The sequence below is a fragment of the Convolutriloba macropyga genome, chromosome 6 (assembly GCF_964194025.1).
Source record: "Convolutriloba macropyga chromosome 6, txConMacr16.3, whole genome shotgun sequence".
Taxonomy (NCBI): domain Eukaryota; kingdom Metazoa; phylum Xenacoelomorpha; order Acoela; family Convolutidae; genus Convolutriloba; species Convolutriloba macropyga.
Window position 1 is genome coordinate 9,843,438 of NC_134473.1, and position 14,442 is coordinate 9,857,879.

General features: G+C 34.6%; 1 protein-coding gene across 1 annotated transcript; it reads left to right on the top strand.

Moving 5' to 3' along the window:
* Window positions 1-3,854: 3,854 nt before the first annotated feature.
* On the top strand, window positions 3,855-13,395 carry LOC142341476 (uncharacterized). The gene is made up of 5 exons (XM_075392437.1): window positions 3,855-4,087; window positions 4,391-4,552; window positions 5,523-5,561; window positions 9,038-9,235; window positions 12,763-13,395. Exons 1-5 carry the CDS (start codon window positions 3,906-3,908, stop codon window positions 12,920-12,922), a joined length of 741 nt encoding a protein of 246 aa, XP_075248552.1. The 5' UTR covers window positions 3,855-3,905; the 3' UTR covers window positions 12,923-13,395.
* The last annotated feature ends 1,047 nt before the right edge of the window (window positions 13,396-14,442 follow it).

Here is a 14,442-nt window from a genome sequence, read left to right on the forward strand (position 1 = left end):
ACTACAAGAACTCGCAAAATCCTGGAAAATTTTTTGATATATTTTGAAAACAAGTCTTGTCGAAAGTCGAAGTCGTTAAAACGTGCAGGTTCGAATCACCCAACTATATAAACTATAATACTCATATTAAAATAGCAAATGAGACCTATAAATAGTGAGACTAAGTCAATGAGGAGATTAACAAAAACAAAAAGTTTTGAATGCATGTATTCTCAAAGTATAGAAAACTGATCGTTATGAATAAAACCCTTATATTGATCAAAATGCGACTCATAGGAGGTTCACTTGAAGCTGTTCATAATGATAATGAGTGGACTAGAAAGTTTGAAAGGTCAAAAAAATCATCAACACTTTTGGTTTGAAGTCCTTTGAATCAAGGTCACGCGTTAGAACTACTCGCTTTTCGCCCTTTACCACACTAGCGTGACTGAAATTATAACTCAAATTACGCACTGAATTCTCGTAGACAAGAGAAGGTCAAAATAATTGTAAACAGATCTTAAAAAAAGACAGAACGCCAAAACAATTTTAGATCAGCACCCAGTCAAAAGGATCAGAACAGTCAGTAAATTTGGCTTGAGGCTAATTGTAAGAGGTCTGCGGCGAAGACTTGCCTAACTGTTTGAAATGTACTAATTGTAGCGCAGTGAAAAAATGTGCTGGTATCTAATGTTCGTCTCTGTTTATTATATTAGGCTCTTTTGCTATATAGATTCAGCAAATGTAGCCATATCTACAGCACAAAAAATTTGATATCGTGTATTAATCTGATGATACTTACAGCATTGTGGGTAAAATTAAGGATTTGAATGTCAAAAGCTAAGAGCAAAAATCAGTAATACTCAAATCACTCGTCTAACTTTCAAAAATCTTGCAAGATACTCATAGAACGTTTTTTATACATTAAAAAAACGTTTTTTATACATTAAAAAAGTTATACACTGGCCAAGTCATGCAAAGAAGAAACTCAAAAGTTGTCGCTCGCCGGCAAGATGACATGCAAGACTTATTTTATCGGTGCAGATAAGGTGCGCTTGTCCAGATTGATGTCCAGAGTAATGGAAGTCTTATTTGGCAAGAGAAAATCAAGTCTTGGAAGACAGGAATTTCTCTGGAAGACTTGAATTTCTGTAGGCTCTGAGCTAGAATGATGCACTTTAAGGTCATTTGTCAACTCATGATGAAGACTAAACAAGGCGGCTCGGTAATGTGCAATGGCACATAAGGTTCCGACCCCGCCCATCCACAATTTTGGCATAATTGTCTACCAAATGAGGAACAGATAGAAAAACCCAAAAATTATTTTTTGCGAATCCCAAAAAAGCCCAAGTCTTTTTCAAAAAATTCTGTATGAACGATAAGATAACCTCCAAAACAAATAACTCAGTGGAGTAAAAATTGATGCATTAGATTGCTGTAATATGTCAATATTAAGAAAGCGAGTCAAAACGAACAGCAAAATCAAACAACAACAACAACAAACATTAATTACATCAAAAAATTTATGTCCCTCTTAAAAACTAAATTTAATAACAAAGTCAACATACCGTCAGATAAACCTGAAACTAAACAAAAATAACTTATAAATCACCAGAAAACATATGCGACCAGTCCATAAAAAGGTTTGGTAACAATTATACAAAAAAGAACAAAAACAGTAAAGTAAAAAAAAATTAACTTATTTTTTTTGAAACAATTAACTTCAAAGTAATAAATACCATAAGGAATAAATTAATATTACCACAAATTTGCGATTACCACTGCTTCTATAGAAGGGCATTAGGACCTGACCTTATTCATTTTTTAGAGCGGCTAAAAAGAACAACAAAGAACAAACAAAATTTCAATTGAAACTTGCCAGAAAACGCTGTCAAAACCGTCAAGCCAAATTTTGGCACTCAAAATATATTTGATTGCGCCTTCTTCAAACAACTATAATGTAGTACGTGGCCATTCATTAGTAAGACTAGGTAACAAGCAGACAAAAAAGCGAAGTGCTAAAGTATGTAATACTTTAATTTTTTTTTCGAAACAAAATTACATTCAATGTCATGAAAGGCATTAATTACAAAAGGAGCTATTTAAATATCGTCGTTTTTTCATGAAAAGGAAACCCTCGAGACCTGTAATTACCCAGAATATTTCTTGCATCTACAAAAAGAACGTCAAATATGACAAAAATCAAATTAATTTAATTTTTTTTTGTGAAAAGGCGGTGTCGAAGCCAGTAAGGTCATAACAAATTCGTTAAAAAAAGATTTTGGGACACCAATCCCCTTTATTCCCTTGACACCCATAATGTCATATTTGACCTGTAATCAACTAACGAGATTAGGTAACAAAAAGAAACATAAAAAGAACAAAATTGAGAAGTTAAAAAAGTTTTTTTTTTTAATTTTGGAAAACGATGGGTTTGAAAGTCATAAAAGCCATCAGCTATCTGCTAATATCAGAATATCGGTTTTTCTATTCTTCCATGAAAAGCCAATGAAAGCTATCACTATACAGGAAATTTCATACGACCGAAACGACAAAGTATAAATGACAGTTAAGACAAAATTAAAAAATTCAATTGATTTCTTCAAGAAAGAGGCGTCGAGGCCATTAAAACGATGATTTATATCTTTCAGGATTTTAATATGTTCAATTGTGCTTTAATTTGAATGCTAATAAGGTGACATGAGAACTGTCAATAATGTGATAATGTGACAAAATTAGAAAACGTGAAAAACTGGCAAATATCAAAACAAACAAAAATCTAAAATCTTGTAGTATCAAAGCCAGAAAACAATAATTTCAGGCTTAAAACTGCAACCGAGAATAAATGTTAACTCAGTAGAAAGAAGAAGCAGTCTTTTTTTGCTGACACTAAGCTGGAAGTTGAACAAATTAAGAAAAAAAAAGAGGAAAAGTTAATTAAGCCATTATTTATTGAAAAGTCATTTATTTTTTAAAAAAACGACCATAAACTTTTAATTAAAAAACTAAATGCATTAGCCTGGAGCTGTTTAGCAAGCGAATTGGTTGGACCTATCACTCCTGAGCTTTGATTTGATATGTTCTGTTCTTTATTATAAAAAAAAGTCTTTTTTTTTTTTAAAAAAAGACCGACTGATTACAACCCGATTTTTTTTGAATTGTAACAGTCCAAGAATGGCTCAAAACTACCCCTGTTAATACTTATTGTCCGTTAAGAACAATTGATTTTTCGAATGTTGTAGATATAGATAATTTCTGAGTTGAAACTCAAAATAAATTTTGCATTTTTGATAATCAACGAGTAAAGTTAGCAAAAAACGGCAAAGTTTTAACTACAAGGCACTCTCTGCGGACTCTGAAGTAGAAATAGCCCCCCTCTGAGTCTACAAAGATTGTATGAGTGTTGTTGGGGGGTGTACTGTAGGCAAATTTAATCAAAGTGGACTAAAGTAGCTTATTTCGTGCTGTTGTTGATGAAAAAGGCTAAATTTTGAAATGTTTATCCAGATTTTTTGACCAAAAAATTAAATCAAAACAATCAAAAATGCTTGTTCGTCTTCAAAAATAAAATCAACGACACTATTCTTAAAAATTATAACAAATTTTAGCAAAATTGACGAAAATTAAGGCAAAAATTCCGGAAAATGTGAATAAAAACAACGTGAATTCACTCTTCTTTTCTCAGAAGTTTAAGCCTCGATAACTCCCTGTAGAAAACGAAAATTAAAAAAATCTTCTACATTTCTATCTTCCATATTCTACGCTGGACGAGCTTTCTAATGATACCAGTCTCAACTCTCTACGATGAATCTATCGAGCGGCGAAAATTCACGGAACAAAAAAAAAACCCAGTTGAGTATATAGTTCCTCCCCCCTCAAGAGGGTCGGAACAATTAACTATTTGTTTAGAGAAGTGCTACCAGCTTATGTGGCAGTATGGGCTGTGTGTGTTGAAGGGAAGTCCTTCAAACCCCTCAGGAATTCACGGGATCTCCAAGAAGCTAGCAGATGTTAAGAGCCACTACAGGGAGTACCCTGATGATAACAAAAGATACTCTGAAATTGATAGCACCAACCAATTTGCAGATTTCGACCTCGGATTCTCCGAGTAAGTTGCGCACAATACAATTCGACACCTAACTTTGAATCAAGACTAAATTTTTGACTTTGGATTGAAGTTACGAAATGATCTGTCCAAAAACATTACTTACTATAAACTTTCATTTTAGACTATAGGAACTTTGATTCAATTTTGTCAAAATTCATATCTTTAAAATCTTGCAAGATTTGAATAATCTCACAGGAATCTTGAAACATTTCAAGCTTCTCTCGAATAGGCATAAAAAACGAATAGTGAAAAAGAGACCTGTACACTTGCGCTTGATGATCAAAACCAAATTTTTTATTTCAGCCTGGCTTTGAGTACTCACACAGATAACTCAGATATGGAATATCCAGCAGGGGCATTGGCACTCCAAGTGATGAAGAAGGCGGAACAAGGAGGCGAATCTATTCTGGCCGACTGCATGAAAGCAACTGAAATTATCAGAAAGGAAGACCCGGAGGCTTTCCAGTAAAGTTTTTTTACTTTCTTCGTCTACTTAAATCGCTTTTTTATCCTCTTTAGCACCCAGTTTTTACCCCCAATCAACCGAGTTTTTAACCCCTAGTCAACTTTTTTGTACAGCAGGACTCAGGGTGTAATGCCCATTCCACTCTTTTAGTATGGGAGTGCAATTTGGATAGGATTTATAAAAATATCCTAAGGTCGAGCAGCAAAAAGAATTGAAGTTTTCTATGATCCAATAAACATCAAATATCACCGACGGATTTTCTAGAGAAAAAGTGACAATAAACCATTAATGTCCGCTGAGGCCTGTACCCACCAGATGCCAAAAATTGACGTATTTTTGTTTCTTCGTTGCTTTGGAACACATTATGCATTATAATACTATATATGCAGTGTTGATTTTAACGGTTAGCAATGTATTATTTCTGATAGATTACATAACTAGTATAAAACGTTCGGCTTGCTTTTATGTCCGCTTACTTTTACTTCGGCTTACATTGCATTCACCGATGATTCATCGATGAAATTAATAGGGAGCCCAACCCGCCGGGTAGATGCTAAACTGCTAGAGCAACCACTAATCTTCAATATCTTAGACCACTCAAATTCAGTCGGCTATACTTCCATCAAATTAATAACTGAAATCTGAAACAAGTTGATTTGAACGAGTATTCAATACAAAGCACCCTTTACATCTGCTCAGTTTATTTTCACGATCGCAATGAAACCGAATGGCATATTTGCTTCAAAATGTAGTCACTCTTTGCTGCTTCGAAAGGAACTAACTAGATGAAATCAAAAACCATGGGTTACATATCTGTAAAGTAAATAGTAAGATGATACCCCCCCCCCCCCCCCCCCCCCCGACCAGAAATGGAAGAGTATCACCATAGAGTATCACCAAAAATATCACCATAGAGAAAACTAATAGACAGTTAATGTCGCATAAGAAGCAGCTTATTTTCTTTTTCAGTGTCCTCACAACATGGCCGATGGCGAACGCATTTCACGGGTAAGATAAACATATCCTTTTCCTGAGCCATTTAAGAGGAACATGTCTACCAAAAAAAAAACAGACACCGCAGCTTATACAACCATAGAATAGCCTGCAAGGCTACTTTCAGATTTTAATGTAATTTCTGGCATAATTATTACCCTCGCTGAAGATTCTCAATATGGCAAAAGAGCAGCGAAATTGTTCTTGTAGTTTTTGTCTCCGGCAAAATCAAAGAAAAAATGACGCTTTGGCTCGATTTCGTAGGTTTAAAAAACAATCGTTTTTTGGTAGCCTTCATCCTCTTTATAGTTTCAACCGTAATAAGTAACAACACTACTAATCAGAGAACTCAAAACTTTGCAAGAAATCACGCAAGATAATACATAGTTCTTCCATTTATCTTGCAAGTTTGGAGTCATCTTGCAAGGTTCTTGAAAATTTGAATCAAACTTAATCTAAAAAACCAACTAGAGTCAGACAAATTGCTCTCTAACGACTGACATGGGTGCGACTTTGATAGTTGCAACTACCTGAACTTAAGGCAGGCTGGTCTGCTTGGACGAGGGAAAGCCGAAAAGTCGTGTGCACAGTAAATGCAGCCCGGGTCGAGGTGTCACCGCTAAAAATCGCTAAAAGATGTAAGATTTGCGGTGAATTTGAGTAGAAGTGTAAGATTTGCGCTTAATACGATGAATGCGGTGGAGAAAATATTTATGCGTTGAAATTTTTTTTTCACCGCTTAAGCGGTGAAAGAAAATTTTCACCGCTACCAGCAGAATGCGGTGAAAACAAATTATTCACCGCTACCAGTAGACTGGGTGAAAAAAAAAATTTCACCGCTACCATCAGAATGCGGTGAAAAAAAATTTTTCACCGCTGAAATCGCAAATCTTACAGATGTTCACCACTAAATTCAACGCTTATCTTAAATTCGCAGGAAGTACAATTGAATTAAGTGAGATGGCGCAGTGGAATAAGAAGTTGGTGACATGCGAGAGGTAATTGGTTCAAACCCTTGTACGGTAGTTTCCTTTTTGTAAGAAATCCGGTGAATGCGGTCGAATAAAAATTGCTTACCGCAAAATTCAACGCAATTCTTACAAAAATAGATTCGGGCGCTTTGCGGTGAAAAAAGTTTTTCACCGCTAATCTTACTGTATTTTTTGACAAAACCTCGACCCGGGAGAGGAGAACCAAAACAATTAAAATCTTGTCTCACACTAAATTTACGGCTACACTGAAGGATTCAGCGGGGTTTGGAGGATTCAAGAAATTAAAGATTTGACTTTCGCACCAAATTAAAAAATTCTCCTCAGAAGTTTAGATGGATAGGGCTGCGCATATATAGAGATTATTGAAGCTCTTATGAGCTGCTCAGCAACTTAATGACCGCGGGTTTTACTAGTTTCACAAAAATTCGGTCAGAAGAAATATCGATTAAAAAAACTTAAAAGGAAAAAAACATAGCCCGCAAATTGCCGCAAAATAGCGGCCGTTGATCCGTTTGACGCAAATTGGGATTGAAAAAGAAAATGCAAAAATAAAGAGATAGAAATTGACAGAATTTGTCTAGGTGTCAGAGTGTACTTATTAGACCTATAATGGACTATGGATTGGATTGGAAAAACCAATGGATTGGAAAAACCATTGGAAAAACCATTTACAAAAAAGACCCTGTCAAAAAAGTCGAAATTAGTAAAAAATTAAAGCGAAATTGCTGCATGTGAACAAAAAAAGACAACTAGCGAGAGGGAATTGTTGTTCATGTATCTTTTTCTCACTCTACTTAAAACATAGATTGAAAAATTTCTTGCCGGAAACAACTCGCTGTTTTGCTCCCATTCCTGTTTCTCGGCGTAACAAAAATCATTGCATCAATTTGACTTCAAAAATCATGAAAATGTGTGAACAGTTCTTATAACATAACCGGCGGAAGAATTCCGGAAACGACTCAAAAATGTTTTTGCCAAAAAGCAGTCGAATAACTAGTTTTTGATAGCAGTGAGCATCAAAGAAGAGAAAAGACTTCTAACTGAAATTTCAAAAAATTACTGAAAACCAATTTAAACAAAAAAATGCAATAAATTTTTTAATTTGTTCAAATACAAACGGAGAACAACATTTCAATTATTCGAGAAAACTGAAAATCTCAAACGAATTCGGATAGGCCCAAATAGGCACAAAAACATCAGTAACTTTAAAATACAGCGGAAAACTGTAAGAAACTAAGAAAAATTTTATTTGTTTTGTCTAATTTCAAAGAAGAAAAAATGCTTCGTATCAAAGAAACTGTAATTAATTTGTAATAGAAACTGCCCACGATCATTACGGTTACATTCAATTACAACTAAAAGCAAGAAAATACAATAATAAGCCAAAAATTGCTTGAAAAATCCTTAAAATCGGAGATTTAGTTGAAAAGACTTCAAATTAGCTTAAAAGTCCCTTCAATTACCACAAACTTTTGAAACGCTATCAAAACAGATAGCTGAAGATAGCTGAAACAGATAGCAGAAGAGCAGATACCGGAAAATAAAAACTTTAGTCTGAAATAACTTTTTATATAAAATAGAAGTTTCAAAAACAAAAAACAGCTTGAAAAAATAGCAGGTGAACAAAAAAATTGTGCTCGCTTAGTGATAACTTTTTCACAGCAACATTTCTTGTTCTGTTTCAAAAGAAGGCATGTACAAAAAAACCACGCTCTCTATTCTCCGCTCTTCGAATTTTCCACTGAAACAACTTTTTCAAACTTTATTCACTCCCTGAACTTCCGGTTTTCTTGCTCGCTCACTAATAAAAAAACAGAAAAACATAGCCTCTTTGAGTCTTAAAAAAGACAGCGCCCCAATATAATTCTGATTCTTCGAATTGTAAAAAAAGGGAGAGCGCCTAAATAATAGCCGTTGAGAGGCGCTGACGGCGGCTATTAATTATAATAGTATCTACTATTAATAGTAACGATTGGACTAATTGTCTGAATGAACTGTTATCATCAACAAGCATATACTGGTGCTCAAATCTTAATAATTACACGCTAATTATAAAGAAATGGAAGAAACCCAAACAAGGGTCCCTTTGCGTCTCTAGCAATGTTACTTCATTCAAACACACAAAATTGGAATTAATGTCTACTGTCTCTCAACCGAAGTTCGAGCAATTATTGTAAACGTGTGTGCCTTTTTATGCAAAATTTGCGTGACTGTTTTTGCGCTTTTTTCTAGAACATTCTTCGACTTCTTGAGTGACTTTGTTTTGACTTTTTCACGCTTGAGATCTTCATTTTTGAGTGAAACAAAATTTTAGACTAGTAGGTAAGATACAAGTCTGTTATTCTGGAGGTTGTGGATCGAAACCCTCCGGGGTTGCTACCATAAAAGTTTTTCAAGCTACGGATAAATTAGCACAAAAAGAGTCTATAGAATTGTAGAATCTCAATTTAACTCGATTTAACTAATATATACCTATTAAATGTCATGTATATTTTTCAGCTCCGTATCTCTGGCACCTATGATAGAGCTTCACAACAACAGTTCCTGCAGAATCATGAACGGGGGCTCTGATTTCAAAAGAGTCAAATTCTGTGAGCTTAGCAGATCTTCGTGGCAACCGATGATTGACCAGGAGGACATGCCAGAATTCTACAGAGCTGTCAAACTGTTCAGTGAACTAATCACGTCTCCTCGACTGTAAGATTAACCTTATTACCACTAAACTTGGAACTGTTTCCTGTCCCTTCTCATATTGAACAAAATGTTTTTTGTTTGTTATGTGCTAACAAACAATGGAAATGGTTTGTATAACCTAATGAGAGGCAGGAATGTAACAAGCTATTGTTCCGACTCTACTTATTTGCGCGTGGGATCTGTGTACTCAGTGCGTACTTTGTGTTCCGTCAATTTTTGTCGATTGATAAAAATTGTAAACGATATTTCTTTGTGTCAAAAAGAGTTCAAATTTGGCGTGAATTTTCAGATTGCAAGATTATAAGCTTCTAAACTGAAATTGTTAAGCTTGAAATTGAATCTAGACGTACTTAGAATGAGTACAAAATAGAGCAACCTGGTGGGAATTATTAGCAGACAATGCGAAAATGCAAAACTGAAGAAAATGGCAAAAATCAGAAATAATAGCGACAAACTAAGAGAACCTCATATCAACACACCAAAACACTTATCACTACACGCCTAATCACAGCATATAATAAAACTTCAAAGTAGCGGATCTAGTGGCCGAAAAAGGAGAAATAGAACTACAAAATAAATAAAGATTCAAAAATTCGCCATAAACCTTTCAAAATCAAACTGTATCTCAGTGAAAGAAAACGTTAGCTTAAAGTTGGAGTCAGTGCGTAGACTGAAATTACGCCACGTTAGAAGGTAAATGAGAATTTATTGTTGCTTTGACTTTTACCCTTCAAAACAATTTTTTTTAAGTTGCTGTCATTTCATTGAAATTTCACTGCTTTTCTCTTCCTCAAAGGAACAAGTTTATCGTCAAGCTTGCCTGTGGTTGTTCAGACTAACTGAATTTAAGGATCAATAGGAGAAAAGGTGACAGCTTTCTCTCAAAGATAAGATTAGGGTGACAGCTTTTTCCAAAAAGCATCAGGTTACATTTGTGGTTTACAGTCAATTTATTGAAACTAAACCATTCATAGGATTTCTTATTATCATCAACAAAACTTTCCTTGTCTTTCAAAAGGGTTTTCATCAGTTGGCTCATCAACTCATTTTTTGAAAAGTTTTACTACTTAACCATTCAAAACAGTTTTTTTTTAAAAAAAATGTATTTCCATTGACTTTTTACTGACCTTCTCTTCCACAAAGGAACAAGTTTATCAACAAGCTTGGCTATGGTTGTTGAGACTGATTGAATTTTGTCATCAATTGAAGAAAACTGAAGATAATTTGTTTTTGACAAGCATGGTGCAATGAAAATAAAAAACTGAAATAACTTTCAGAGTTCGGCAGAATAACGAAACCAAAGATTCTTTGCTCCGGTGCTTTTGCTATTGAAACTGTTTGTTCAGACCAAAAAGACAAAATGAATGGTTATTGAATTAAGGTTTTGTAGTTAATTGTTCGCTGCTCAATATATGATTATGGCAAGTTTCGTTTTTTAGGAGTTACGCTGGTGCGATTTGTCAGTACATGAAAACCAAAAGTTTTAACATTCAAATATTTGAAGTTTGTACAAACTATGATATCAATATTGAAGTCCCCGCGTTTTAACTGTTCTCCCTTTAAATTTTTGAGGAACATAAAAATTCAAATTGATCTAAAAATGTATTAAGTTTAAAGTCGGTCTACTACTGTTAAATTTTGAAAAACTTGATCACATTTGAATGCAACTGTTATCTACCCCAAATCAATGATGGTTTCTTTGATTTATTATTCGAAGCCTTTTCTCAAAATGAAGCACAACCTCCACTTTTTTGCCGGATTTGTTTACAATAATTCATTGATTTTCATCTAATTGTTCTAACAAACGCAGATCGTTTTCAGTCAGCCATGTTTCACAAAGAAAAATAACAGTTGGTTTAACGGAAAAAATCTGAATGATGCCAAGCTGGTCGTGATGGTATCTTAATGAATAAAAATTTAAGATAAAAACAAAGGGGTTCTTCACTGAACCCAGCAAACTCCTCTATCAGGTTATCGTTGCGTTACGAACATCACCAATTAAAGATTAAGCTAGTCAACATTCTTCGCAACGGTACACATTTCTCGAGTGGTACATTGCTGGACTGGAAGGCACAAGTCGTTTGGCAGCTAGCGTGTTGATTTTTTTTTGCGGCAATAATTTGGGCCAGGCGAATGTAGGCTTCTATTTTCGAAAATCATTTCGATATAAGCCTCGATTCATCAAAACCCTGTTTTAAGTTAATGGGAATAGATTTTATCTTTTCTCCAAATTGCAAATGAAGTTGAGGCTGACTGTTATTGCTGAAAGTTTGTAAGCTTTTTGTAATCTACAATTTCCTTGTACATTTTAGTGTCATCAAAAACCTTTCATCAAAAAACTAATTTGTTATCAGAAAGATTTTCGTATTCAGAAAGTAGATTTTTGCGGCCCGAAATGTGACTTTTCGCTGAGATTTAAAATCTTAGCAGTTATTGATGGCGGCTCCCTTAGATCGACAATTCCTCCCAGCTCATGACAAAGTATCACATCAGCCTAAATGCAGTCCACATGAAGTCCCTCATTTATCAAATTTACCACGTCAGTAATAACAATGGCATTTGAGAGCAGTGGTAAATTTTGGAAAATAATTGTCTATTTCTAGTTAGTAATTATTTTAAAAATCTCTTCATACCATTGATTTTTTACTAACTTTCTCTTCGTCAAAGAACAAACTTGACAACAAGCTTGCCTATGAAGGTTGAGACAAACTGAGTTTTCTCAAAAATGGAAGAAAGTTGAAGATCATTTGTTTTTTTTTGACAAACATGATGCGTGTGGGCTTTTTTTGGAAAATCGGGTCGATATAAGCATTGTTTTTACATTTGCCTCGATGTTATAGTTGATATCCAGTTTTGAGTTAACGGGCATAGGTTTTATCTTTTCTCTTTTCTCCAATTTGCACAAGATTTTGAGGCTGGCTTTTATTGTTCCTGGCTTTTTAAACTTTCTTCGAAAGCGTAGTGCAGATTTTCGTTGACCATTTTAGAAAACCTTTCATCCAAAAACTGATTTATTAGGTGGATTTTTTATCAGTTTTTTTACCACACACGTTTTTTGTACCCCAAATGCGACTTTTTTCGCGAAATATAAAAACTTAGCAATTATTGCTGGCGGCTTCTTCGGATCGACAATTCTTAATGTTCATGACAAAGTACCACATCAACCTCACAACAGTCCACATGAAGTACCTCGTTTATGAAATTGACCACAGTAGTACCATTGGCATCTTACATCAATGGTAAATTTCGGAAAATAATTGTGTCTTTAGAAGAATATCTTTGACTTGTTTACTTTTGAGTGCAAGTTTATTTTCATTTTTCAATTGCGTGACTTGATTCTTCTTAGCTTTTAGATTATTGGACATTTGGCTAGGGTAAGCTTTTAATTCAGGCTGAACATGCAATTTTTCGATTTGTGTACACATTTCTTCTGCAGTGGTTACTGAATTGTCGATTTTAATTAGAGTAATTCGTACATCGATTGATACATCGATAAATGATTGTATTTTAAACCGGAAATAAATTTTCAGACTCTTTGAGACATTGCTGGAGCCTGATGACATCTTAGTGTTTGACAACTGGCGATTAGTTCACGGGAGACGAGCTTTCCAAGGAAGCCGAAAGCTGATCGGTTGTTTCATCACACACGAAGACTTCGTATACAAAGGACGCCAGGCTGGAGTCTTTTAACTCACTGTTTTATACCAATTGTACATATGTCATCAACCAATCGAAATACTCAAATCCTACTTCACAGGACTGAACAAAAACGAAGAAAGATTTATTGAAACTCAAGGAATGTTCAGCATGCGCGCAATAAGGAAATTTCGTTCTATAGCGTGTAAGAAAATTGCGGTCTGATCGATTAAAATTGTAAAACAATAGTTATGTTAGGTTTTCATAAAACAAAGCAATTAAAGATACCAGATACGGAGAAAAAACATTGGGGCTTTCATCTTTTTTGACCAGAAAGGATATCATTGTTTTTACCGAAGTACAAGTAGGCAAGGGAGTCTGTGGCGGCGCTTATAATTGATATTTTCTTTCTTTTTTCTGTACAGTGTTAATATCCTTCTTAAGATAAAGTGAGTATGTTTTCAGGTTGTACCATATAACTCATTTTTGTAAGTTAATAAATTTATAATAAATTTCTCTATATTTTGGTCATGTTTTGATAAAAATTTTAACAATTAGGAAATGGTCTAAGAGCGTCAAGTAATTGATTATAGCCTAGAATGTTCTAGGATGCCTATTCATGTAATTTTGGATTTGATGACTGGAGGAAACCATCCAATGTAGCTTTCAGTACCAAGCAAACGTCATATGAGCCGGCCAAAATGTAAACCAATAAAATTTACGAATTTTGTAGTTGCACAATAGAAACTAAGACCACCTCTAAAAAGCTGCTGGCCGGAATAAGTTTTAGTTCACAGTTGCGGAACGCCCACCTTTTTAATCATATCAATCTGCTTTATTGTTCTATGTTACACGATATTATTATTTGTAAATATATTACTGATTCGCGATAATCTTCGTAATCAGAAAGATTTTTCATCACTAGTTTCTTGAGCCAAGGATAAACTGCATTACGATCAAATAAAGTTCCAATCAAATAACGGCCAAAATTTCCAGTTGCTAGTCTGTTAAAACTTTGAAATGAGTATCTGAGCGCGCAAAAAAATTTTGCCCACGCAGCTGCGGCAATTTTTAGGTCACTCAGTCCTTCCCGGATCGAGACCGAATGTAAGAACTTGCAAGCCGAATGGTTATCTTGTAAGTTCAAACTAAAATAACACATTCAAAAAAGGAAATAAATGATTGATTTGATATTGGAAATTTGTCAGTTATTTTATAGTGGGGATTAAATATGGATTTCAAGATTGTCCCTATAAATCGTCAAAATGGTCAAAAATTGATGCGTATCTCCATAAAAATGGGTTTTTTTTGGGGTAGACGTGAATACCAAGCTAGCGTCGAGTTCAGAACAAAAAATGAAACTTTTAGTGTCAACACGCTACTATTGCACAAATCATTATCGTGTTGTATCATTATCACTATCACTATCGTGTTGTAATTTTTAGCGAAGTGATTGACTTTTTAAAAATCATTCAGGGAACTAGTTCTTCAAAGACAGCAATCATTTTGAGGGAGGTGAACGTCAAATAATTTTTGCCTGAAGTTCCCACTTCTGCAATTATCCATGCAACAGA